The 24747-nt window shown below is 42.7% G+C and overlaps 1 protein-coding gene across 1 annotated transcript; it reads right to left on the bottom strand.

Annotated features, from left to right (window-relative positions):
- Positions 1-820: 820 nt before the first annotated feature.
- On the bottom strand, positions 821-23534 carry cfap52 (cilia and flagella associated protein 52). Its single transcript, XM_036136791.1, has 14 exons — positions 23316-23534; positions 21469-21668; positions 21257-21393; positions 21003-21131; positions 19688-19787; positions 19379-19495; positions 18146-18246; positions 17844-18014; positions 16201-16349; positions 14499-14644; positions 14168-14319; positions 12981-13083; positions 3135-3246; positions 821-1380 (listed from the first exon to the last, which is right to left on the bottom strand). Exons 1-14 carry the CDS (start codon positions 23374-23376, stop codon positions 1196-1198), a joined length of 1863 nt encoding a protein of 620 aa, XP_035992684.1. The 5' UTR covers positions 23377-23534; the 3' UTR covers positions 821-1195.
- Positions 23535-24747: the final 1213 nt, after the last annotated feature.

The following is a 24747-nucleotide window of genomic DNA, read 5'->3' as shown; positions in this document are numbered from 1 at the left end:
AGACACGGATAGGGTCACACGCTGAGTTGATGCTGAGTTATCTGACATGTCCTGGCTTTAGCTAACTGCCTTGTCTGAGCAGTTGCCTTACTATATAGATATTCAGCCATTTTTGTGTATTTTAGAGACCATTTCCTTACATGTCATCAATTCAGATTGGCTGTTTTTCTAGACTCAGAATTCAAAGCTTATCTGTCCTTTTCAGCCATGAACGCATATGTTCACTGGAGATATTCCTACAATGGGCAGCCACACTTTAATCTAACCTGGTAAACCCAATGGATGGATGGAGCCTTTAGAGAATCAAATAGAGAAATCTGGAATAATATTTTTTACTCTCTCTTTAGGTTTTCCATACATTTCCAGGCCCGGGGGATTCTTTAAACCCCATACCTTTCCAAAAGAAGGAGTGTTTGGTAAAGTGTAGGATGGGAACCCTGTGCAGACTACACCTTGCAGTCCTTCAGTACAGACCGACCTCTTAATTCCTGCAGCTGGGAGACACTTTGAAAGCATGATGCTCCTTCCGTAGTTTTTAAATGCAGAAACACTGATCTCCAGAGGATGAGGTGTCTCCCAGACAACTGGATTTAATTTTATGAGTCTTTTTTTTTTCTCAGTCAACTAGATCTTGAACTCACTTCTCCAAGTGTTTTGTTTACACAAAAATACTCTGTTCTGCCTCCTTAACAGCCTGATAGTTTTGTACTCACTAAACTCTTGAGCTGATCCTGGGAGTCATTCTCCTGACCAGCATCCGCCTACTCTAGCTTCATACCTTTGGACCTGACGGTTCCACACCTTCTCTACCCGTGGGAACACTTCAAGATTTAAAATGACTATTGTCACATTGTCTGTTGCTACACATCTACTTGACAAAGTTTTACTGCACATGTAAAAGAAATAAACAATTGCACTTGGGATCAGATTTTTCAATAGTTGCAGGAGACACGGAGAGCCGGCTAACTGTCCGGTGGTCAGTTATACTCATTTAAATCAATAAAACACTTCAGCGCAATGCCATGCACATTTAATAATGCTGTGTGAATCCAGCCACCGTCCTCTGTTGTCCAGTCAAGTTCGCTTTGCATAGAGTTTGAATCCTTTCTGAATGCTTAGCGGAACCTGTGAGAATTGCTATGCTAACATTTGCAAATCACCTGTAAGAGATGATTGTAAGGGCTAGTCTAACGGTTTAATAGGAAGAGGGAGGGTGAGGGAACTTCCATCGCCAAATGCCTCCGTCGGCGCTGGAGCTGACCAGGATGCGGTTGTTGGAGCAGATCCTGGTGCAGGTGACGCTGGCACCATGAGGCACACCCACGTGGGTGACATTTCCGAGCATGTAGTCCCACACCTTCACCTGCTTGTCATCTCCGCCTGGCAGGACAAGAAGAAGAAAAGGTTTAAATGACATGAAAGAAGAGGAGGTACAGGAGTAAAACAAGCAGTAGTAAAAACATCAGGAATGAGAAACTTCAGAGAATCTTTTCCTAACCTTAAAGGCGCTTTGATTCAGTAGGCCTTTCTAAAAAAAAATCATTGTTTTTTGATCAGAACATCTGAACACGATCTGATGGACTGAAGCAGGAGCAGATGTATGATGATCATAGTTTTTCTCAAAAGTTCCCGTACATTTCTAATGTTGCAAGGTTTTGGTGCACACTTTTGAATTTACTGTATTCTCTGTAAGGTTAGGCTTTAATAAGGTTTAAACCAGGTTATAATCTTCTGATCCCCACTGTTGCTTTGTGAGGAAAAGAAGCTGGTCAAGAAATGTTAAGAATAAGCAGGGGACCACCAAAACTAGAAATGCTGCAACACCCTGTTAACATCAACATGGGTAGAGACGCTGGCAGCCAGGCAAAAACCGACTCCTTGACGCTTGACTAAAATGTTATTCTGCCCACATGGACAAGCTGAGGGGCTTTTGGAGAAACCGTTTTATGTCCAGCGAGACAAACATTGAAATATTTTGCCTCATGTGTTAAGATAAAGCTTTCAAAGCAAGGATCACTTTACCAGGTGCCAACAGTGGTGGTGGGATTTAATGAAGATGATCTGCTGCCAGTGGTACTGGTGTATCGCGCAAAGTGGGTGAAGTAGAAGAGACATCCAATTAACATCCAAATTCTTCAACATATTCTAAGTTTGATAGCTAGATGGTTGAAGATTAGACACAAATGGGCGTTCTAGCAGGACAAAGATCCCAGGCATACATAGAGAGCTATTACCCACTAAAGGAGATGGACATCGAACAGTGATGAACAGTCTCAGGAGAGGTGCTTTTCAGATTCACTCCAAGAGTGAACTGATGATTCATCAAGGAGTTCACAAATGAACCCAGAACAACTTCTAAAGCACCGGAGACCTCCCTGGCCTCAGAGAATATCAGTGTCCAAGATTTAAACACAAAGAAAGAAACTGGGAAGAACTGGCATCCATGGAGAAGTTACGAGATAAATAGACTCATGTCATATTTTTCTCCAAAAACTTCTTGATGAAAGTTTTCTGTGGACCAAGTAGACAAAAGTGGAACTTTTATTGGAGGGTTTGCATCCCGTTCCATCTGGCATAAAAATAACAGCATCACAGAAAAACCACATCACACCTACAATCCAGCATACTGGTGGTGGTTTCACGGTATGGATCAAGATAACTTAGCCGGAGTGGCCAAAAAGAAATTTCACCACGGTAACACGCGGTCACAATCAAAAAAAAGAATCTTTGAATGTTGAACTGATGGAATCATGAATCCTGCTCTCTCCTAGAAAATCCTGGAGGAAACCCTTGACCTTAAGCCTAAGAATCTTCAAGTGGTGCCGAAGGGCAATGATCTAAAGCCCACCAGCAAGTCCAACTCTGAATGGCAAAATAAATAAATAAAAGCAATGCAGAGGTTTTGATGTGGCCTAGTTAAAGTAGGGCTTTAGGGTTGAGATGGCGTAGCCTGAAAGTTCCAAAATTATTATATGTGGCTAAACAATTCACCTTACAAGAGATATCTGTAAGGGTCAAAAGAAAACTTTTTCATGGCACCATATGTAAACCTCTGACCATACACCAAAGAGAACAAGCTCATTAAGCCTGGCTTAAATCGGTAACACTGGTGAGCCAACGCAGGAGCAACAGACCTGTCACAAAGTGTCTGCCGTCCTGTGTGATGTGCAGGCTGTTAATGGCCCCTGACTGGGAGCCCTCCCGTTCTCTGATGGAGGAGGCGTCATACACGTCCCAGTAAGTGACCTGAGAATCAGATTAGCACACAGACAAACTGAGGTTACAGGGGCAGCTATGGTGCATTCACCTGTATGACTCGCTCTGAGGATGAAAAGCTGACATGAGAGAAGCAAAAGAAGCACTTTGTATGTGGTTCTCTCTAACTCTCTAACTGTTGGAGACGAGGCAAGAAGCTGTATCTGGATGCTACCTCACTATTATTGTGTACTTAGTCCCTGTGTGGCTCCCTGCTACCTGTTTACATTTTTATTCTCATTGCTATGTGTAAATGAGCTGGCTACAGCGGTACTAGGTGATTGGAATCAGATGTAGATCCCTGCAGCTTGACGGACGTAGCAAGGCTTAGAAAAGACAGATGGGGACAGAAGGTACTCACAGCACAGGCAGCAGAAACATCCGAATCACTGCAGAGCAAGAGCAGCTGTTTCTTGATATTTACACAAACAAGCTGATTAAACCTCCCAAGCAAGGTGCTGGCCACGTGAGTTCCTAAAATCCACGCTCTTACCGAGGCTCCAGGGGGAAGGTTTTGTGTGTCGACTTGAACACTACAGAGGTGATGCTTAGGACCACCATCCTGTATGGAAGGTGAACCTCCATCTCACTCTTAAGTCCTCCAACAGGTTGCCTTCCAGAACCGCTCTGCATTTAGCTCCGTTCATTGTTCTCATCAACGCCGACTTACCTCCCCGTCTCTGCTGAACACCAGGGATCCCCATTGCGCGATGACGTCACAATGTTTTCACCCTGGAGACGGCGTGTCAGGCTAATGTCCGGCGTTAGATTTTTCCCCCAAACACGGTGACGCTTGGTCTAATCGGACCGGAGTCTTCCTCCTCACTGTTCCCCCTAATAAATGTCTCGTTGTGAACTTTGTCAGTTCTTGTGACTTTTTAACAACGGGTTTCGTCTTGCAGCTCTTTAATGGAGGGCGTGTTGGTGGAGTGCAAGACGGATCGTAGTCCTGTCAGCAGATTCTCCCACCTGAGCCGTAGCTCTCTCCAGCTCCCCCAGAGTTACTGCGGGCCTCTAGTTACCGCTCTCCTCGCCTGGTCTGTCAGCTTAGGTGGATCGCAAGGTCTGTGTAGCTATGCGGTTATCCTGCACACGTTCCATTTTCAGATAACGGGTTGAACAGCAGGCTTGAACAAGCCAATGAGGCCGAGGACTTTATTCGTTTTACTCGAGTTAGATGTGTCAGACTAAAGAGAGGCTAAATGCATATGCTGATTTTATATGTCTTTTCCCCTTCACCATCATACGTTGCCTTGTGCTGGTTTGTCACGTTCAAGGACAACAACATACATTCAAGCTTGTTTTCATATTGTAACAAAATGGGAAAGAATCCTTTTGCGAGTGCGTACAGTTTGCTGTCTAGAAAAGCTAGATTTCTCCTTACACCGAGTTCCTTCAGAAGAGCTCGACATTTATGAGCCTAGCCTCCCTGACAGGGTTTCATTTGTCTGACCAAGGCCCTGCGTTAGAATCCAATTGAGGGAGAGAAATGCAATCCTGAGACAGAGATATCAAATGTTATTGAAACAAAAGAGGAACAAAAGGCATGTGTGATTTAAAAAAAAAAAAAAACTTTTTTATTGTTGTAGAGCTCCACATTACTCTCAAAGCAATAATCGTTTCATAAAAATCCCCGGAACAAGGATGTGAGAGGTGTGCAGCATTTTTTTTTTTTGTCCTCACCCTGGCTTGCTTCTCTGATTAAATCAATGAAATAATAACAATGCAAAACCTAACATAGAACAACACAACCAGGAAGGCTTTACCAGGTAAAGGTTCTAAAATTCATATTTATGCGGCATAAATTATGCCTATATGCTTTCCTACCGATGCATCTGCCACCAACAGATCAATTTGCTGTCACTGCCGGCATGATGAGGGTTGGAGCAACAATGTTGCCCTGCTGGCTCTCCCAGCCTTCATTTTCTCCCTCTTCCTCGTTGCAGCAGTCACGACCTCTCCCTCTTTCCTCGTCTAATTTCTGCAGCTACTCAGAGACCCCCACCTGTATGAATCATCAGCGCCCCCATCCACACTGCCACCATACAGGCCGTAAGGAAATTAATTACAAGCGGCGAGTGAACCCATGTCTGAAATATCCCGTCCACTGTTTGCTCTCCTTTAATGTGGGGTAAAAATTAGCTCAAAGTTATGCGGCCTCTGAGAATTCCAGCGGTCCCATTATTCAAATCCGATAAACTTGGGCACTTGTGCTCTTCTTTGGTGCCGTGGATCATGACGTTTTGTTAAGGAATTGAGATTATGAACCAAAAGGAGCTTTTATTCTTCTACTAAACAAACATATATGCAACAGAACTATTTTCTGTTAGTAGCCGACAGGATCAACAGGTTTAGCAATAAAACAACAGTTTTGTTTCAAGACGAGGCATTTCCTGATACTAAATTCCAGTGGCAAACATCAGAACCCTCAGAGAACGCCCCGAATGGTCTCAGAAACAAAAATACTAACAACAAACAGAAATGAGTACAAAAAAGTATTTTATGACACTAGTTGTTTAAAATAAATTGAAATGATAAAGGAAAGCTGCTCTGTAACAAAGTAAAATGAGCTTGATTCAGTTCATGGCTTCTCACCTGGGCTGCTCTACAGAGATGAGTGAATAGTGTGTTTTTGTGTGATGTTTGTTTAAACTAGAGAAAGTCTGGGTGGTCTGTTTGGCATAACTGTGCTAAGAGTTACCAGTGCAGAAACGTCAGACAAAACTAAGTTGTTAACCAAGTAAAGTTAAGACTGTTGTCTAGTTGATGCTTGAAAAGTTAGTTTTTACATCTGTGATCTGATTTTTGTGCATATGTGTGCTGCTGGTGGGGAGGTGAGAGGTAGCTGGAGTCAAGCCAGGGCTAATTCCAATCCGCCATCACATAAACATTAAATCATCCAAACCTTTTGCCGCGTGGGCCGAAATTGTCGAGTCAAAAGCACTCAAGGGCCAAAAACGAAATACAAAAAAAATAACATAACCAAACAATTGTGATTTTTTTTACCTGCTCTACAAAATGATTGTTTAAAGTTAACAAATTAGACTATCTGTATTTAGCCTATTTTAATAAATGAAGTCCAGTCAGATTTAAATGCACCACAGGGTTTTGCATATTTGCCTTGTCAAAAGGTGGTCATGTGGTTTTTCCTTTGGGCACAATAGAAAATAAAACTGAGTCTACTCCCAGCAATAAGAACAGGATTTGTGGCTTTCTTTTGACCCTGTGAGAGCAGTCTGGAAATGGTCACTTCAGCTCCAAGATGGCTGTAAACCAGTGCACAAAGCAAGGAGCACAAGGACATTGGGAGTACGGTTGGTGTGAGTCCTGAATTAAACCTCACAGAGCACCTTTGGGATAAATTAGGGTGGAGAGCCTTCTCGTCCAACATTTGTGCCTGATGTCACAAATGCTGTCCTGACAGAAGTGTCAAAGGGTGGGAACTTCTACCCTGCGCCTGTTGAAGAGCATCAGAGTCACTGGTCCTAAACTCAGACGAATCCTGAAAAACCTGATCGAGGCAGCGCAGAGAGGTTTCTGGCTTTAGCCAAGAATGAGGGATGCAGGCCTGGGGAAAACAAAGGTGCTAGAGAAACCTTCAGAAGGTCTAAATCCAGATACATTTTTATGTGGAGAAGTTGGAGCCCACTGGACCTCCTGTGTTTTCTTCCAATCTTTGCAACCACATGTTAAAATTGACCAGTATTACAACCTCTGCAGTTCTCAGTGACATTGAAGTGGTACAGACGGCAATAAGATCTAGCAGATAACACCCAGAAAGAGATTATCTGAAGAGTTTACATACAGATAAATAATTAAGCACACTGGATTGGGCAGATGAATGTGCTTGTACTGAAAGACCGGTCACAAAAAAAAAAAAAAAAAGTTCAAATCACTAACCTAACAAATCAAAAACATTTTACTGGGTAATATTCCATCACATCTAATAGCCATACTCCTTGGAAAAGCCTTAAAGCTATGGTTGGTAATCCTGTTCAGAAACACTTTTTGTTTTACTGGGTAAAATCATTCTTCCATCCTGACAGTAGTTAATACATTATGTATTCAGAAGAAAGAGGTTCAAATATTTGATATTTGTGAGAGCTGCAGGCCTGTAAAAGCTCTGACCAATCACTGCCGTTCGAACAGCAGGGCAGGGGCTCCATCCGAATACCCTTAATAATAGCTCCTGCTCCCTGACCGTGATTTCAGACAGCCATTAATTCTGACGTCATCATGTGATGGAAATGCACATGGTTGATGCAAGTCAAATCCAGGCCTACAGCCTTCCCAAAAGGAACTACAAAGTGCTCTTCTCTCCAGACATTTTCGTTGCTTTCTGTGAGAGGGCTAAGCTGATATGTCATGTCACGCAACTCTTCTCTCTCGATTGTGGGATACTTTAAGGCTTCTTAGCGCAGGTAAGGGACGTTGCAGGGTTCCTAGGCAAAACCACAGGCTACTTTACCAACCTCCTTCCTCAATGACTGTACTATTTGGCGAGTCCCTGCTCTATAAGGGTATTCAAATTGAGCCCAGGATTGGTCAGAGGATTGTTCCTGCTCTCACCCATAGACATTATATACTCACCCCCCTCTGTCCCTCAACTTCTAGAGGTTTCTTCTATCTATTGGCTGTCCCATATATCAATCATTCTGACGCGCTCACATAACGCCACAGAACCTACTTGTTCCTTCTGAGTTTCCTCTAGCTGGCTGTGCATGCGCACTTCTGGTGTTTATGTATCCGGTTAGCTTAGCATTTAGCTTCGATGTTAGGTGTTCATTGTAGCTCCGCTGCTCTCACCGTATACTTTGAACATGGACGAGAGTCGCAAGAAGCAAACTGCATATAAGTTTAAGAGAAGAAGAAGAAGGGCTCTGTAGAACGAAATAAGACCAAAGTGGATTTCAGAGATTGTTTCACGTGACCCAGGAGCTACTTAGATATATCTGTATTATTGTTGTGCCATATTTTTCTGGCCTTCCTGTTTTCTGTTATGTTTTTTAACTGTTAACTCACAGTATTTGCTGCAGAGCTGCTAAACAAAGGTCATAAACTTCCAGGTTACCAATTTTGTAAATCTGCCATTTTTTTTTTGTTGGAGCGATTGTTAAAGGAAGCTGAAGCTACAAGTGGATAAGTAAAAACTTTTGTTTGTTCATTACGATGTCCCCCTGGCATAATACCAAAAGGTGAAGGATGGGGTGAAGTGGAATGACATGCGATTTGGAGGATGGTGGGTAATGTAGTGCCCCCTTTAGATTTAAAGAGACAGCACAAAAACAGGTTGCTCTCAGACATGTCTCAGCTCAGGGGTAAAAAGGAGTCATGTGAGGGTAAATTAATGAGGAATTCAGACCAAAGTGTTGCAGTTCCACTTTATATAGCCCACTACTGAATGACACCAATGTCAAAATAACAACTAAAAAGCATCATATCTCCCCTTCAATAATCTCAAATTTTCTGGCAAAAAAATGTAAGTCTCTAAACATCTATATCAATTCTGGAATCTATCAGGAAACTTGGATTATGGACGCAAAATATCGTGATGACAACTTAATCAATAAAGGCACATAACTGAAAGAGTCATGCAGAAAACAATTAACAAAAACCACAATTAAATCCAAAAATACCATAAAGCTGAAACCAGATATTAACTTCAACCATGGTGCATCAAATTAACCAATGAACGCTTGTTCAAAAAGTCAGTGTTAGATAACTTGCACAATGCTATTGATACAGAGGCATTTATGAGAATTTTAGAAAGACACGAGAAGCGACATCTTTTTACTCAAAGACAAGGCCACAACTAAGTGTACACAACTTTAAACGGTAGAGCTAAAGTCAAGTATGCATGTGTCGCTGATTGCTGATGTCTAGATCTGTCTCTTATTTAGACTTTTAGGCAGGTTCTCGTCCCTGCCTGGAAGACAACAAGAAGAAAAAAAAAGACTCGTAAAAACAGATTGGTTGAACGGTAAAAGGACAGACATTCCTTTTTAGACCTTTGTTAATAAATAAACTCCTAAACAATCAGGACAAGGATCAATGTAATGCAACGGTGCACATTCCTCACTGCAACCTTTTTTAAGCATAGTGCTGTATTACATTTTAAATTTGTTTGTATTTTTAAAAATAAAATGCACTTTTTCAGTACATGCACGTTTGGCATTAAACCTCAAATAAAGAATTACTTTGAATGTACAAGTAAATAAAAACTATTTACCTAAAATTGATCCTGGTGGTATACCTTGTTAAGAAGGGAAGTATTGTTATCTTTATTTGGTCTTACATTTCAGAACCTACTTAGTTACTGGGTGAGATTTAACCTTTTCTAAAACAGTAAGGTTTGCTTAAAGGAGCAATTCACGATTTTTGACGTGTTAAAAGATGTGTTGCGAGCAGTTAATCCTTCCTGCAGCGGATATCACTCATGGCATGCTAATTTTGTATAAATCCAGATTATTTGGCACTTGAGGCTGAAGCTAACGGCTTCAAGTGGAACAAGGCTAAGAATCATTTCCAAACCGACACAACGTTAATGAAGCGATAAATCTGAAGGAAACTTTTTAAAAAGTTTAAATAATCATCTTGTATGCATTGAGCGGTCATTCACACTCGGATGATTATTTACAGTGGAAATGGAGGCAGCAGGCGGTGCGCCACTATTGACTTCCCTTTGTGAACAAGTAGAGAGAATGGAGTCAGAGCAACTGCCTAGTAAAACAGTAAGGCAGTGGAAGAATGAATAAAGTACTAGTTACTTAAAGCACTATAATAGTTTAGCTTTTTATAGAACTTTCCTATTACACCAGAAAGTTACTTCTGACTGGAAATGCTTTCCATATTCAGCTTTCAGTACGTTTCACACCGGGAGATCGGAGGTGGCACGCCAACCCCTGCCTCCATTCCCACATAAATTAGCTTCTTCTCTGTGAAAACAAAACACATCAATGCAGATGTAACAACTGTTTAAATGGTAACAGAATCTTCATTAACCACTTTTTTTTTTTTTTACATTTTTGATATTGGAGCTGTTTTAATGGTAGAAGTCTAGTTTGACTTTCGGTCTCAGACCAGCAGTTAGCTTCAGCTTCCTGGATCACCTAAGCTGGATTTATACTAAATGAAAACAGCAAGAGGTATGCAGTAAGACATATTTTCCTTACACTCTTCCAGACCCTCTCTTTAAAAAGACTGAACTATTTCTGAGAGAAACCCACGTTTGCTTTTAAGATTTCTGCCTGCGAAATCCTGCATCAAATAATCAAAGTGTACGAAATAAAATTTGATTATTTTATGGATGGTAGAAATAGCATCATTATGTCCGTATTGATCATATAGTCTCCCTTTACTGAAGAGCATTCTGATTACTAGGATCAGCCCTTCTCTCTCCAAATGCAACCTGTCTGTGACCCTAAAACCCGTTTCTTTCACTTTTTGGCTACTTTTCCCGGTTCCCTCCCCACGATCTGCCACAGAGGGAGGGTGGGAGGTGAGGAACGGCTGAAACGCAGGAGAGGAGAGAGAGAGAGCGTTGCTGTCTCACACAGAGTGCCTGTGTCTTGGAATGAGCAGATGGTGGATCTGGCTGGCACTTGGGTGGCACATGCACATCCGCAGGAAGGCACAAACACCCCCACTCCCCTCCCCTCCCTCTCTGAATGCCTCCATCTCGCTCGCTCTCCACTTACATCCAACACACAGTGACGCTTTAATCAGCACAACTTGTCCTCACCTCTCTGCATGCAGCGGAGGCAGCAACATGGGTGCAGCGCGTGGCGGGGTTCAAGGAATGAGGGTGAAGCACGCAATTAGAGGCGAAGTGTCTCGCTCTCCTACAAGCGTGTTTGACCCGATGCAGATCAGCGGTACCCAGTTAATCACAATCACTCACTAAATAAAACCTGCTTTTTTCCTTGTCCCCTGTTGCCAGTCGCCAGCGCCAATGGCTTAATCGCCGTACGCGGAGCCGAGGAACAAACAGCGAGGCATCGGAGCTGACGTGTTGACACGCTGGTGTGCGTGATTGTGCAAGGTTATTACCGTGCTTCTGCCCCGCCGCTCTAACCAGAGAGGGTTGGAGCAGAGGAGGCAAGCACAGGCACACTGGATGGAGACGCTGAATGACAAACACAGCACGGTGATGCACCTCGGCTGTGAATGTGGGCCATTTTACATGATTGATTATTACACGATCATAAACTGCTTATTTTTGCTTTCATGCCTGCAAACTGAGTTGTAACCCCCCCCCCGCCCCCCCTCCAAAAGAAAAGCATTTAAACATCACCAGCTGACTTAATAAGAGGGGTGCCTATGGCCAAAGGGCAAGAGAGAAGTTGTCTTGCAATGGGAAAGTTAAAGGTTCACATCCAGCTTCCTTTACTGCCACATGTCTGTGCCTCTGGGCAAGCTGCATAAACAACCTGCCAACTGTTCTCCATATCGGTGGGTATCTGCTTGCATGGTGAATGTGGCTCTACTGTAAAGCGCTGTGAGCGTTCAGCCCTCTTACCATTTAAATCGATGTAATGATCACAGCTGTCTGCAAAACTATTCATACACTTATAACAGGGTTCCCACACCTTGGTGAACGTCAAATTCAAGGACCTTTCAAGGACTTTCCAGGACCAATTTCCTCAAATTCAAGGACCACACGTGGCGGCATTTACCTACTGTGACCGCTGAATTAGGTTATCATATTTTAATACAATGCAAATTCAATAAAAGACTAAACGGCATAGAAGTTGTTGGGTCAGAAGCAATGCAAGAAAGTGGACTTAATTTATAGCCTACATTGATATTGATCATATTCATAGCCTACATTTATATCCACGGTACATGGCTATGCCATACTACATTACATATAAGATGTACATTAGTCGCTTTTTTGAAAAAGAGTTGATGGAGGGGTCTGAAAAGTCACTAAATATAGCGACAAAGTCGCTGAGTTGGTAACACTGCGAGAATGTAACCTATTGGACGCACGTAGGCCTAAACCATAGCCTACCAACTAACGAAGAAGAGCGAACATACTTTTGCAAATTAAAAGTCTGCGGAATCAACATAATTTTAAAAGATCGTGTGGTAGTAAAATAATGACACATGAGTCGTCATCCGTGTGAACTTTCAACCCCACAAAAAAATGCAAGGACTTTCAAGGACCTTGAATTTATTTTTTCAGATTCACAAACTTTCAAGGATTTCAAGGACCCGTGGGAACCCTGTTATAACCGTTTCACTTTACAGCCACAAACGTCAAACTATTGCACATTTAGAAAGACAGAATTCTTAGCACAACTACAAACATGCCCCGCCCCGACAGAGAAACATAGTGTCGGCTGCATCATGCTGTGGGGATTCTTCTCTGGTGCTGAGACGAGGACGTTGGTCTGATCCCTCGAAAAAAATAAATAAATCCAATTCAACATACAGTTGTCTCCATATGTCACCTTAGAACCCGAGGTTTGTTATGAAGAAACTTTGAGACCAGGTCAGGGAGAAAGTAGTGGAGAGGTAAAACGTAGAATTAGGTTCTAAAAATATATCTGAAGGTTTGAACCTCTCACGGGGCTCTAGTCACATGAAATCCCAAATAAATACCATGAAGTCTGCGGTTGTGATGTAAAGAAATGTGAAAAGCTTTATGGGTTGTGAACGCTTTTGCAGGACACTGTAACTATAACCCGTTTTAAAACGTTCTTAAAAGCTTGTGAACACACCTTTCTGTCAGTTCCACTGGTGATGATCTGGTGTTCATCTGGATGGTAGCACGCGGTCCGGAAAAGCGTGTTGGCGATCATCCTTTGAAGGCTAACAAATCGCCTGAACAGGGAGACATTGGGAGAAGAGTTGAACAGTTCAAAGGGAGCAGACAGGAGAAGGAGGTTTACTCATGTGCTTTTAAGCTAATCATCAAGCATAGCCCGCAAATTTCAAACAAAGTAAGCCCTCACAGTCAAGTCTCTTCATGGTATCACTTCCAGGAAAACCTACTGAAGGTAGCTCTAAAACACCGAATGGGTGGGGTCAGCCTGAATATGGCGTCAGACAAAGTCTTTTTTCTCTAAGGAACAATAATCAAAGTCAATCAATAATTCCCTGTGCTTGATAAAGAGTTTACTGAGGAAAACAAAGAAGAAAAGGTGGCCACAGCTGGAGATAATGAAGATTTTCTTTACAGAGCGGAGGATGTTGTTTAAAATTATTAAGTATAATAAATCCTCTTTATTTTACGCATCCTCTACAAGCCAGAAACAGAACCACAACATCAGCATTCATTCTCATTACAGACAGAAGGAGGCCACTGTTTCCCAGCCTACTTAAAGGATTCCTTCACATTTCTCATGAAAAAGTTCTTTATTTTTCTCAACTACAACTTCTAGAGTTCTCGTTCCATCTATTACTTTCCTTTTTCTTTTATTTTCCAGAAATACAAAGGCTCTCTGTAGAATCGCTGCGTATTTCTAAAGTGACCAAAGTTTAAATTCGTATGCATGTTCGGATGAACGGATCCTGCCTATCCTGACCCAGATAATACTTCAATTCTATACTTTTCCTGACTCCATCTCTGGGGATGGCCAATGAATTCTGTAGTGATGGTTTAATTGAAGCTGTAATGAAAGAACACGCCCTTACGCAGCTTTTCCACCTCACCTGAGCTCGGCGGGAATCAAATTTGTTGTGGTTTCAGTAACTTATCCCTACTCTACATTTTGCTGGTAATGTAATTGTACAAATACAAAGATTTATATAAGAAGCATAACGCTTGAAGATGAATGGAAGCCTATGGAGGACAAGGCACGGTCGTCACAATGTCCATTAAATAAGGATGGAAGTGTGTGTGTGTGTGTGTATATATCATTTCCTGTGATGTGTGTGTGACGTAGTTTCCAGATGGGCTACTCACACCAAGTCCCAGATGATGCAGACGCCATCCAGGCTGGCCGTGACGCACTCTTTGTCGTCGCTCTTGATTTTGACACAAGACACGGCAGCTTTGTGCTCCTTCATGATCTCCACCAAACGGTGGCCGTGAGGCAGCAGCTCCCAAACACGCACCTGCAAACGGGAAACAAGCTCATTCTTTAAAATTGTTATTGTCTGAACATTTTGTAAATAAGTGATTTCTCTCACTGTGCAACCAGAGAGGACCCCATTTTCAGAAACAAGTTCTCCTTTCTTGTTTTCGTCTCTCGAGCTGAACGTTTTATCTGCAGGGTGAGCATTAGAATACCGACCTGCCCCTCTCCTCCTCCACTGACGATCCTCTTGCAGTCCCTGGTGCCGGCGATGGCCGTCACGCCCATTCTGTGCGCGTTGTCAATGGTGAGCATCAGCCTTCCGCTTTCCGGCCCAAACACGCGGATCTTATCGTCGTTCCACGCTAGAGCAGAAGGAAATCAATTTCTCCACTGTCGTGAGGGTAAGAAGGACTTTGTAGAAACGGGTAACTTCTGCGCTGCTGAGGACACGGCGGATGAGCCATCAACCCCAAACCTCTGCTTTATGGGGACCGTGTTGAGCATAATTGTGATGTGGAGCACATGGAGCTTTCATATGAACAAATCTGATTAGTGTTGTGTGAATTTGTATTCCATCTTCTTTACTCTGATACCCTTAAATAAAGTCGGGCCCTCTGAGAAAATCAGAGCAGGGTTCAACCCAGCGACACACTGGTTACCAGACAAACTCCCTAGCTCCCGTGCCACTATCACCCCCTCTTTTTTCACTTTAAAGAAAGTAAAAATCCAGCTGTTCTGTTTCTGGACCCAGAGGTTTGTTAGAGATTTTTATTGAACAAACAGAATCCGGGAGACCAAGGAACAAATAATTATCATTATCTGTAACGTGAACCGAAGTGGCCAAAGAGAAATTTCGGCACGGCGACAATAAAATACTCTTGACTCTTGGTAAGACGGGGTCAGGGAGAAAGTTGTGGAAAAGCTTAAAGCAGGGTCAGGTTACAGAACAGCATCCCGGGCGTGGATCATCCTCACATAGAACTGTTCAATCCATCAGCTAAAACGGAAAGAACATGGCCACTGCAGAGTATTGGCTCAACCCACACTTTCTGTTCTAATAAGAGAAAAGAAAGCAAGGTTCACAAAAACATGGATGAACAATTTCTCTTTGAAAAAACGTGACCGGTCTGCAGAGAGTCCTGACTTTGAGCCTGACCTTTTGGAGGAATCAAAGCAAAGAGTGCAAGCCAGGCTTTCTCATCCAACTTCAGTGCCTGACCTCACAAATGGGCTTCTAGAAGACCGGTCGTAAATCCCTATGAACTCTCCAAAACCTTGTGAAACCCCTTTCCAGAGGAGGTTTAATCACAACAAACCCCATAGATTTAGAAAGGGGTGTCACTGAGGTTTATGTGTGTGAAGGCATATGAGCAAACACTCTGGCCAGAACCGTAGCTTATTGTTATAAGAAAACCACCAGAAGGACAAAGATGCTCAGGTCAGATGAGACAAAAACTGAATTTCTTGGACTACAACAAAAGCGAAACACCATGTGTAGCTGAAAACTAACTACACATTAGCCCAAACACACTATCCCCACAGGGAAACATGCTGCTAGAAGCAGTGTGCTGTTTGAAAACTGCCGTTCACAAATCCTCTGCTTCCATTATACTGAGCTATTTTGCAAAAATACTGAGCAGAAGCTTCAATCTGTCGACGCGTGAAGCTGGTAGAGACATGCCCACAAGACTTCATTTGAAGTAAAATGTGGTTCTACAATGTGCTGACTGAGGGGATAAAAATCTAACCATGTATCACTCTCCTTCCACTTCACAATTAGGCCCTGCTTTGAGTTGGTCAATCACATGCGATCCCAATAAGATACATTGAAGTTTGTGATTGTAAGGAGACAAACTGAAATAGTTCAAAAAGTAGGAATACATTTGAAGACACAGCAGATGCGCGGCCTGAATCTCACCGCTGATGATGCTGTGCCCGTCAGCCATGAAGTCCAGGGCGTTGCAGGTCATGTTGGTGACGGTGATGCGCAGCAGCTCTTTGGGCCTGCCCACCAGCCACAGTCTGATGTCTTCCTCAGAGCACGTTGCAAACAACTGAGAGGTGGCACTGGCACAGAGTGTAGGAGAGCAAAGTAAAAAAGGCCTGCATTCTGCCCCGCTTCATAACACATGTTGCATAAGTATGTCGCCCTCTAGTGACCAAACCCTGTAATTGAAGTAATTCTAAAGAAATGCAGGCACAGGTTTTCACTCTTTGATCTACTCTGACGCTCTCTGGTTCTAGCCAGATACACTCCTGATCAAACAGCAGCTGGCTGTGTGCAGATGTTGCAGGGGGCATCCCTCATGACTGAGGGCCCTCGTCTGTGTGGTAATGATGCTACAATTCACAATAACCGTCTGACCAAGACTTCTTTCCAGGAGAATAACATCACTCTTTTGGACCATCCTGCGTCTTCCCCTGATCTTAATCCAACTGAGAACGTTTGGGGATGGATGGCAAGGGAGGTTTATGAAAATGGACACCAGTTCCAGACAGTGCATGCCCTTCATGAAGCCATCTTCACCACTTGGAGCAACATTGCCCACTAGCCTTTTGGAAACACTCGCATCAAGCATGCTAAAACGAATTTTTGAAGTGCTCAACAATAATGGTGGAGCTACTCCTTACTGAGTCAGGTTTTGACACTTTAATTTCTGTTTTAGGAGGGTTTTTTCCTCTCTTTTTTAGCTGTGTTCTTAAACTTTTGATCAGCTGGTGAACAGCCTATTGGAGTTAAATTGTTGTTTTCAATAACTCGCCTGCTCACAACTTTTGGTCTCTTGTTACCACTTCTTCTTTTTTCCCTTTTCGAAGCTCTACTTAGAACCTTCTTAAGATCCAACAGTACAAAATGCAAATTCATGCAATTGTTTTAACTGGTCTTAAGATTTTGATCAGGAGTGTACCTGTCGTCTCTTATTCTACCTATGTGACCGGTAGAAGCAAGAGGTCGCTACTGAACGTACACAGAGGAGGGGAAGGGAGCGTGTGGATCCTGACTGATGTAGCAGAGCACAAGTAGAGCATTTAGGAATTTGTAGTATTAATGGTCCATGTGCTTTCTACTAGCGGACTAGCTCTAATAAACCTTTGGAGTTATTTTGTGAGCCAAATATAATTATCCTGGCATGAGTTTGACACCTATGTTGTAAAACCTGCAGGAATAATGCACCATTAGAACCTGTTATAGGGACATAAAGTAACTGCTGCGGCTGTAATTGAGAACCAACTCTGTTTGTGTCTAAATGTAAATTTGAGTCAGGCCGACACAAGAAGCGAAGGACAGCGACAGTGTCTGATGCGTCGCTGCTTTCTTCTAACACGCCCTCTCAGACTCCTGCCAGACACGGAGAAAACAGCGGGGAAGCAGAAATTCTGACAACTTCAATAACTCTGAACGCTCGAATAGAGCGCTGATATTTTTTGCTTCTCGGTGGGAGTTCACTCGTAGACGCCACAGACTAAACTTGAGCTCAAAACTATTTTCAGACAAAAGGTGTTTGTCGACTAAGATGTCTTTGCCTCCCCCCCAGCCTGGACCGCCTGATCAAAACCTACAAGGGAATGGCTATGTCCTTGACGGCGCTCCTGTGGCCCGTGGAGATGAGCTCGGCTTCAAAATCCATAAAAGTGAGGCGGTAGATGTGAGCCGCCTCTGTGCCGACAAAGAGCTGCTCTCCAAGGTCGCCGGCGGCGATGGAGGTGACCGCCTTCTCCAGCTGTTGTTGCCTATCGGGGGGGATGGAGGTGGGAAACGAGAAGGGTCTGCGTTAGGGACACGGTGGCACTGGCAGGTCGCGCTGTGCAGCGTTGCTCTACTTACTGGAGGATGATGCAAACGATGCCAGCGTCACACTCACCTGAGAGCTTGGAAAGTTTTCTTGCAGCACAGAGCCAAGGTGCCAGATCCAGAGCCAACAAGCAGGTCTCCAGAGTCCAACAGCTTGAGGACATTGACACCCTGAATAGAATGCAGAAGGATTTTTAATTATTCTGTATCAATATGTAAAAGATAATGCTTTGAAAAGTATACTCCCGGACCACGTCACCTTTTGTTAGAGCACAAGAGTGAACAGACGGCACCATGAAGACAAAGGAGCACACTATATTGGTCAGGGATAAAATTCTGGAGAACTTATAAAATTTAACTGTTCCGTTTATTCCACAGAATGTGTGGCCCCTCTGCAAACCATCCCTTAGACATGTCCGTGCTCCTAAACCGACATTGTAGGAAAAGAAAAACGCTCACAGAATCAGCCCACAGGTCTCTGGAGGAGCTGCAGAGGTTCAAAGCTCCTATGGAGGAATCTGTTCATATGACGACTATGAGTCTGGCACTCCACTTGGCCTGTGGAGTTTACAAGAATCCACGTAGGAGACACAGCCAACATGTGGATAAAGGGGTTCTGGTCAGACGCAATTGAACATTTAATTTTTTTACCCGAGTTCAAGACAACACGTATGACGAAAAGTGTACTAACTGAACATGGCAGCCGCAAGGGTGGCAGCATCCTGATTTAGGGATGCGTTTCTTTAGGGATGGGGAAAACGATTAGAGGTAACAGGAAGATGAACAGAGGGCAATCCTGGAAGAGACAATCATTCCTGATAGTATTGGATCAGACAGCTGCAAAGAAATTTAGAGTTTTAGTTGTAAGAAAATGTTAAAAGTCACAAAATGCCTTCCAAACTATGCACCATTATGTATGTTTGACACATCAAGTCCCAATAAAATACTTAGAAGTTGTTGGCAGTGACGGCACAATACTTTGAAACCCTAGAGAGTACCACTGAACGGCACCGGGTATTAAGTTAACTAGGAAGCTGAGTTCTGATAGGATTAATATAGACTAAATTAGGGTTAGCAGGCTGTGATGTAGACTTCAAAAACACATCCAGTAATGCAGTACGGGATTCACACCATGTAAACCAAATTGCATCATTCCCATAATTCATCACTGCTTATTCGTTCACATGGAAATAGCTGAGATGAGTGAATGCTTGTCCCTCTAAATGAGGGTTTTATCAGGACAACTTTACTCTCAGGCAGGATGTAAATGAGCGACTAAATGGCTTCCACTGTAACGACTTACCAGGTTGTACTTTACTTTAGTTGGACCACAGTGATTCAGAAGCTTCATCTTCATGTTGATTTTCATTATGTCCCCACTTGTAGTGCCACAGAACATAAAATTATCATCCTCTGAAATCTGTGCAAAAGTGAGAAATGATTTTTAACATATCTGGTGTGATATACATCTTGGACAAACTGAAGTGAAAGGATCCCTATGCGGAGAGAGATATACCCTTTTTTTTTTTTTTTCAAATTTTCCTCTTATAATACCCACAATATTTAAATTTTAACTGACCATGTGATCTCCAGACAATGCCATCAAAGTTACCTCTATACATTTCACAGTCCTTGCCAGCTTGCCTGTCCTGCACTCAGTGGGCCAGATCTTTCTGTTGGCAAGGTCCAACTCCCAGACCCGCAGTGTTCCGCTGCCAAACACACAGCAGGACCAATAAGACACATTTTGCTGCTTAAAAAGACAGGCATGGGTCTGTTACCACATATACCAAGGTTTGATTATGCCAGACTGTTCCAACTGCTGTAAGTTACGTAATGAGACACCTTACACAGGAATATGTCAGAGAAAGTGACGGAGCAACAATCGGTTTACTCCGACCGGAGCGTAGAGTAAAGTGTTGCTGTGGACTGCGAGTCAGATGGCAAAAAGTGGGCTCTTAAACATTTCATTTGCTAACAAGAAAGCTGTATTCGGCTGGATGGAAATACTTTCCAGACACCTGACAAGCTGCGGGCGGGATGTTTGTTAAGCTATTTGGCTACAAGCACCGCCAGCCCAGCTAATTACCTAACTGATCAGCTTGCTGTACTGTGTTGACCTATGGAGAGCAGAAACACTAACACGGAAAATATTCCTAGCTTAAGTACCTTTCAATTTATCGGGATTTTAGTCTAGATTTCTAAGGTTATGTATTAAAATAAACAGCAAACGTTCCAGCCAACTTAATTGTTCAAATTCTGGTACAAACACCAATGGGTTGCCTTAAATGGGGCTAACAAGAAATGTTTTTGTTGTATGGAAGGTGAGCCTAAACGTATTAGATGTGACCTAATGGACGCCAATCAACCAGGAAGATGTGCCTATAGCTACCGTTTGTAGTTCAAACATACAGTTTGACAATCATTGGGATTTCCTCATTGCTTAGTCGGTCACCAGACTAACTGCTACTCGCAAATCAAGCTAATAACGTTGTGTTTTCTGCATGTTGAATCTTCAAACACTGTGGCAATGGGGTACCAATAGAGATTATACGGTCTGGTGTGTGTGGACACTTTAATGAGATACAAATCAACAGTTGCAAAGAATTTCTGTTATATCTACGTTTTTACTACACTTTATGCGCTAGGCAGCTATGTTTGATGTTAAGGTCAGACTGGTCATTTTTTTACCTTTCAACATGGAAATAGAAGTAAAATTGGGCAGATAATTAAAACTTAATCGTTCTTGGACCAATCAGAACTAATGAATACGTTGTTTTTTAAATCACATTGTAAAATCCCAAGTGTTGTACTCTGTATTTTACAGAAATCCTATCAGAGCCATGAATCTGTGTTATTTTTAACATCGTCATGCCACAGGAACATGCCTAATTCTCACAGAATGAGAGGAGACACCGTCCACCCACCTGCCACCCGACGTGAAGATGTTGTCGTCGGTGTTGGAGTATTGGATGGTGAGGCAGTGGCCGGCGCCGTAGGCTGAAGCTGCGCTCCCGCAGATGGCCTGCTTGGTCTGGACATTCCATACAACGATGCTAAGAAACACACAGCAAACACCTCGCATGTGTCCTGTTCATCAGATGTTCCTCCTGCAGCTCTTGTTCCGGCATGCCGTTTGGATTTTAAAGGGCTCTAAATCTTTTAAGGCTTTTCTTTTTACCTGCCATCATCTTTGCCCCCAAGAGACACCAGGTACTTGTCATTGGGGGAGAAGGCGACTGCTTCGACCTTAGCCTTGTGGAGCACCAGCTGGGCGTGGATTGTTCTCTCCGCATAGTTCCAGATGATCACTGCTGCCTGCGGACAAGAGAAGCTGTAACTGGAGAAGGTCAAAAACTCTGTAAGGCAAGAAGGTCTCGTGAAGATGGGTACCTTAGTGCTCATAAAGTTGACCTGCCCAGAGGCCATGTAGGATCCACTTTTGGACACAGAAAAGCAGGATACATTGTTTGAGTGTCCGTGCAGGAACTCCTGCTTGCCATCCTCGATTCTCTTCAGAATAATAACACTTCCCAGAGGATAGATCAGGTACTTCCCGTCTGGATGCAGCCTCAGGCCAAAAGGCACGTATCCTGATGAGCAATGCAAGATAATGAGGGCAGATACATCAGCATGGTCACACGAGACATTGGTGTTGTCGGACCTGGAAGAATCAGTCTTAAATTACATACCACCAATAAAAAACACAGCACACCTATTAAAAGGTGCAAGTTTTTCTTTTTTCTTTTTTTTTTCATAACTTGACAGATGGGAGTTTAATATCCTGTTCATTTGCTGCTTATTCAGGGCTGCATGGGTGGGGTCCTTAGCAGGATAGACTTGAATGTCCCCACTGGTGGATAATTCTAGTCCCACTTCTTCTGTTCTATTCATAGAAACTGTAACAATGTAAAACATTCAGGATTTACTTTTAAAAACTGTTTAGGAAATGTGTTTTAGTAAAAACAGGTGACATTTCTGGTAAGAAATTATTTAGGACAGCCTCACATTTATGCCTATTGAAAATGGCTAAAATTACTACTAGTAATACTGAGAATGTATCGTTCTCTCCCCCACATAACACATGCTTTAAAAATATATTTTTCATAAATTGTTATATTATTTACTTGAAATTGTTGAAAGACCATGCATTATTCGTTTTGTGAACACTGATGTCACAATGATAATAAATGATAGATAAATCAAGATTTTTTTTTATTTCAACATTTTAAAATGAGATATTTGAATATTGCTCACCGCTCATATGCCTACATGTAGTTGTGTAAGTTAGTAAATAGTAAATTACATTACAGAAATCCCCTTGATTATGTCTGATGTTTTTGACCGGAGGACAGCACGGGTAAGGGGGGGGGGGGGGCTTTGAGGTATAGTGCCCAGGGGCACCACATTGTCTTAATACGGGCCTGGACTAGGGTTGCTAACTCCCTGAAAAATCTAAAAATCACACTTCTTGGCCTGGTGGTGTCTTCCAACCTACTGACATGATGTTGTCGTTTTGTTTTTCTTTGTTTTTTCTGCCTTTTCTTCCGTATCTGAAATTCGTTTGTAAACATTTGACTTGAACCTGAATTTAATTAGGCACATACTGTTTCTAAATATATATGCGATAATTCCTTTTTTTCAAGGGACAGTTGGCAACCCTACATACGATGCACATTGAGTATCTTCACTATATCAAGGAAGGTTTGGCCTGTTTAAACTGTTTAGTTTCTTGCTCCTTACTGTTTAAGTGAGACAGAAACACCAGGGTGAGACCAGAATAGCTCTGAGGCCATCAGCGAACACCTCTGCAGCTTATGAGTCTGGTGAGGGATTAATGGGGTTTCAGAAGAAGCTCATATTTAGTAACAACAGCACCAAAATTCAGCAACAAGGTAAAGACTGATATTTTATTGTTTAATTACTCCAAAATAACGTCTCACTGAGTCTCAGTAATTGAATTAAAGGACTAAGGGCCCAGTGTTTCAGGGTCATAAACAACGCCTCTGCAGTGGAAGGCTAAAGGTGGATGAGGCAGAATGCGCTGCCTGAGCCACATTAAATGTTTCCCCAGTCAAAGTAAGGAGGCAAGGAGGTTGCTGGTGAAATGCCCAGCAGGTCTACAGCATAACACGCAGACTGGTTGGGAGAAATTAAAAAGCGTTAACAGGTCGCAAACGCGTCGCTTTAGGGTTCCTTTGGAGCCACAAATGAGCGTTAACGTTGGCAGGAGCCCTTACCGTTAAAGCCGATGACAGCCTCCAACTCCAGCTGAGGAATGTTTAGCGTTTCATCGTCCATGGCCGCGAAACGAAAACGCCCGATCCGTCACTCAGAAAGTGCTCAAACGAAACGCCTCGGTGATTAATACCACAAGATAACGCCGCCGTTTTATTTATTTTGAGTCAAACAGAATTCGACCTGGCAGACAGCCGAAGTGGGCAAAACAAACGGTTACCTAGCAACGTGAAGCGGCCGGGGCAATCTGCGTGTGCTGCGTTCATGTGCTTTTGGAAATGTCAGTCTCATTGCCCCTGGCTCAAGTAGATATCAAACTCTGGAAGCCCGAAGATAGAGTTTAATTTCTCTGTTTTAATGTGAATCCTCCTCATTATAAATCAATTGGATCATTGTGAAAGCAAAAACAAAGGAACAAAAAGACAAAATAATCATTACATTAAATGATTGGGCTCGACAATATGCAAATCAAATACAAAACAAAATGTTGCCTATCTAAATGTGATACCAGGGGATATCACACTTAAAAAAGCGCTTTCATAGACAGGTTGTTTTTAATCATTCATATCTCCCAACTAACGGTCCACCGTAAGGCATACCGCATGGCATACCGCAAGGTTAAAAAAAAGGAAGGTATTATTATTGAAGGGCTGCACATTGGACAGGGGGTTAGCGCTGTTGCCATGCAACAAGAAGGTCCTGGGTTCAAATCCTGCCCTTGCCCTGGGTCTTTCTGCATGGAGATTTCATGTTCTTCCTGTACATGCGTAGGTTCTCTCTGGATACTCTGGCTTCCTCCCACAGTCCAAAAAACCTGATAGATTAATTGGCCTCTCTAAATTCTCCTTAGGTGTGAATGTGATGTCCTGTCTCTGTGTTGCCCTGCAATATACTGGCGACCTGTCCAGGGTGTACCCCTCCTCTTGCTCATTGACAGCTGTAGGTACCAGCACCCCAATAGGGATAAGCGTGTTAGAAATGGATGGATTCTTGGACCAATCAGAACTAATGAATAATTTTTTTTAGTATTATTATTTAAACAACATTTAAGAATTAATAGTTATATTTCTCATTTTATATTTTTAAAGGTGTCGTTTTTAAGCTTCAGGACATTATGAAGATTCTGACAGTGAGTGTGGCTTCTCAGAGCGTGATACTGGAAACCTGGAGATGTCCAACGACTCTGACCTGTCCATGGATGAAGATGCATCAGCAGCATCTAGTCAGAAGTCACAGCATGATCATCACTGTCAGGATTTGGATTGTCAGATTAACTTAATTTCTTTTGGTCTTTTCTTGTTCAGCCTAAGCTCTGTTAGTGCAGTTGTCCTTCTTGTGGAAGCAGAGGAGTGGTGTGTACCAGAGAGGATTTAAGCATGTCTATTATTTATTGATGATGCATTTTTTAACTAGCCATTTCATTGATAAAATAAA

This window comes from Fundulus heteroclitus, chromosome 5 (assembly GCF_011125445.2).
Source record: "Fundulus heteroclitus isolate FHET01 chromosome 5, MU-UCD_Fhet_4.1, whole genome shotgun sequence".
Taxonomy (NCBI): domain Eukaryota; kingdom Metazoa; phylum Chordata; class Actinopteri; order Cyprinodontiformes; family Fundulidae; genus Fundulus; species Fundulus heteroclitus.
The sequence above is the reverse complement of the archived record's forward strand: the minus strand, read 5'-3'. Positions and strand labels throughout refer to the sequence as shown.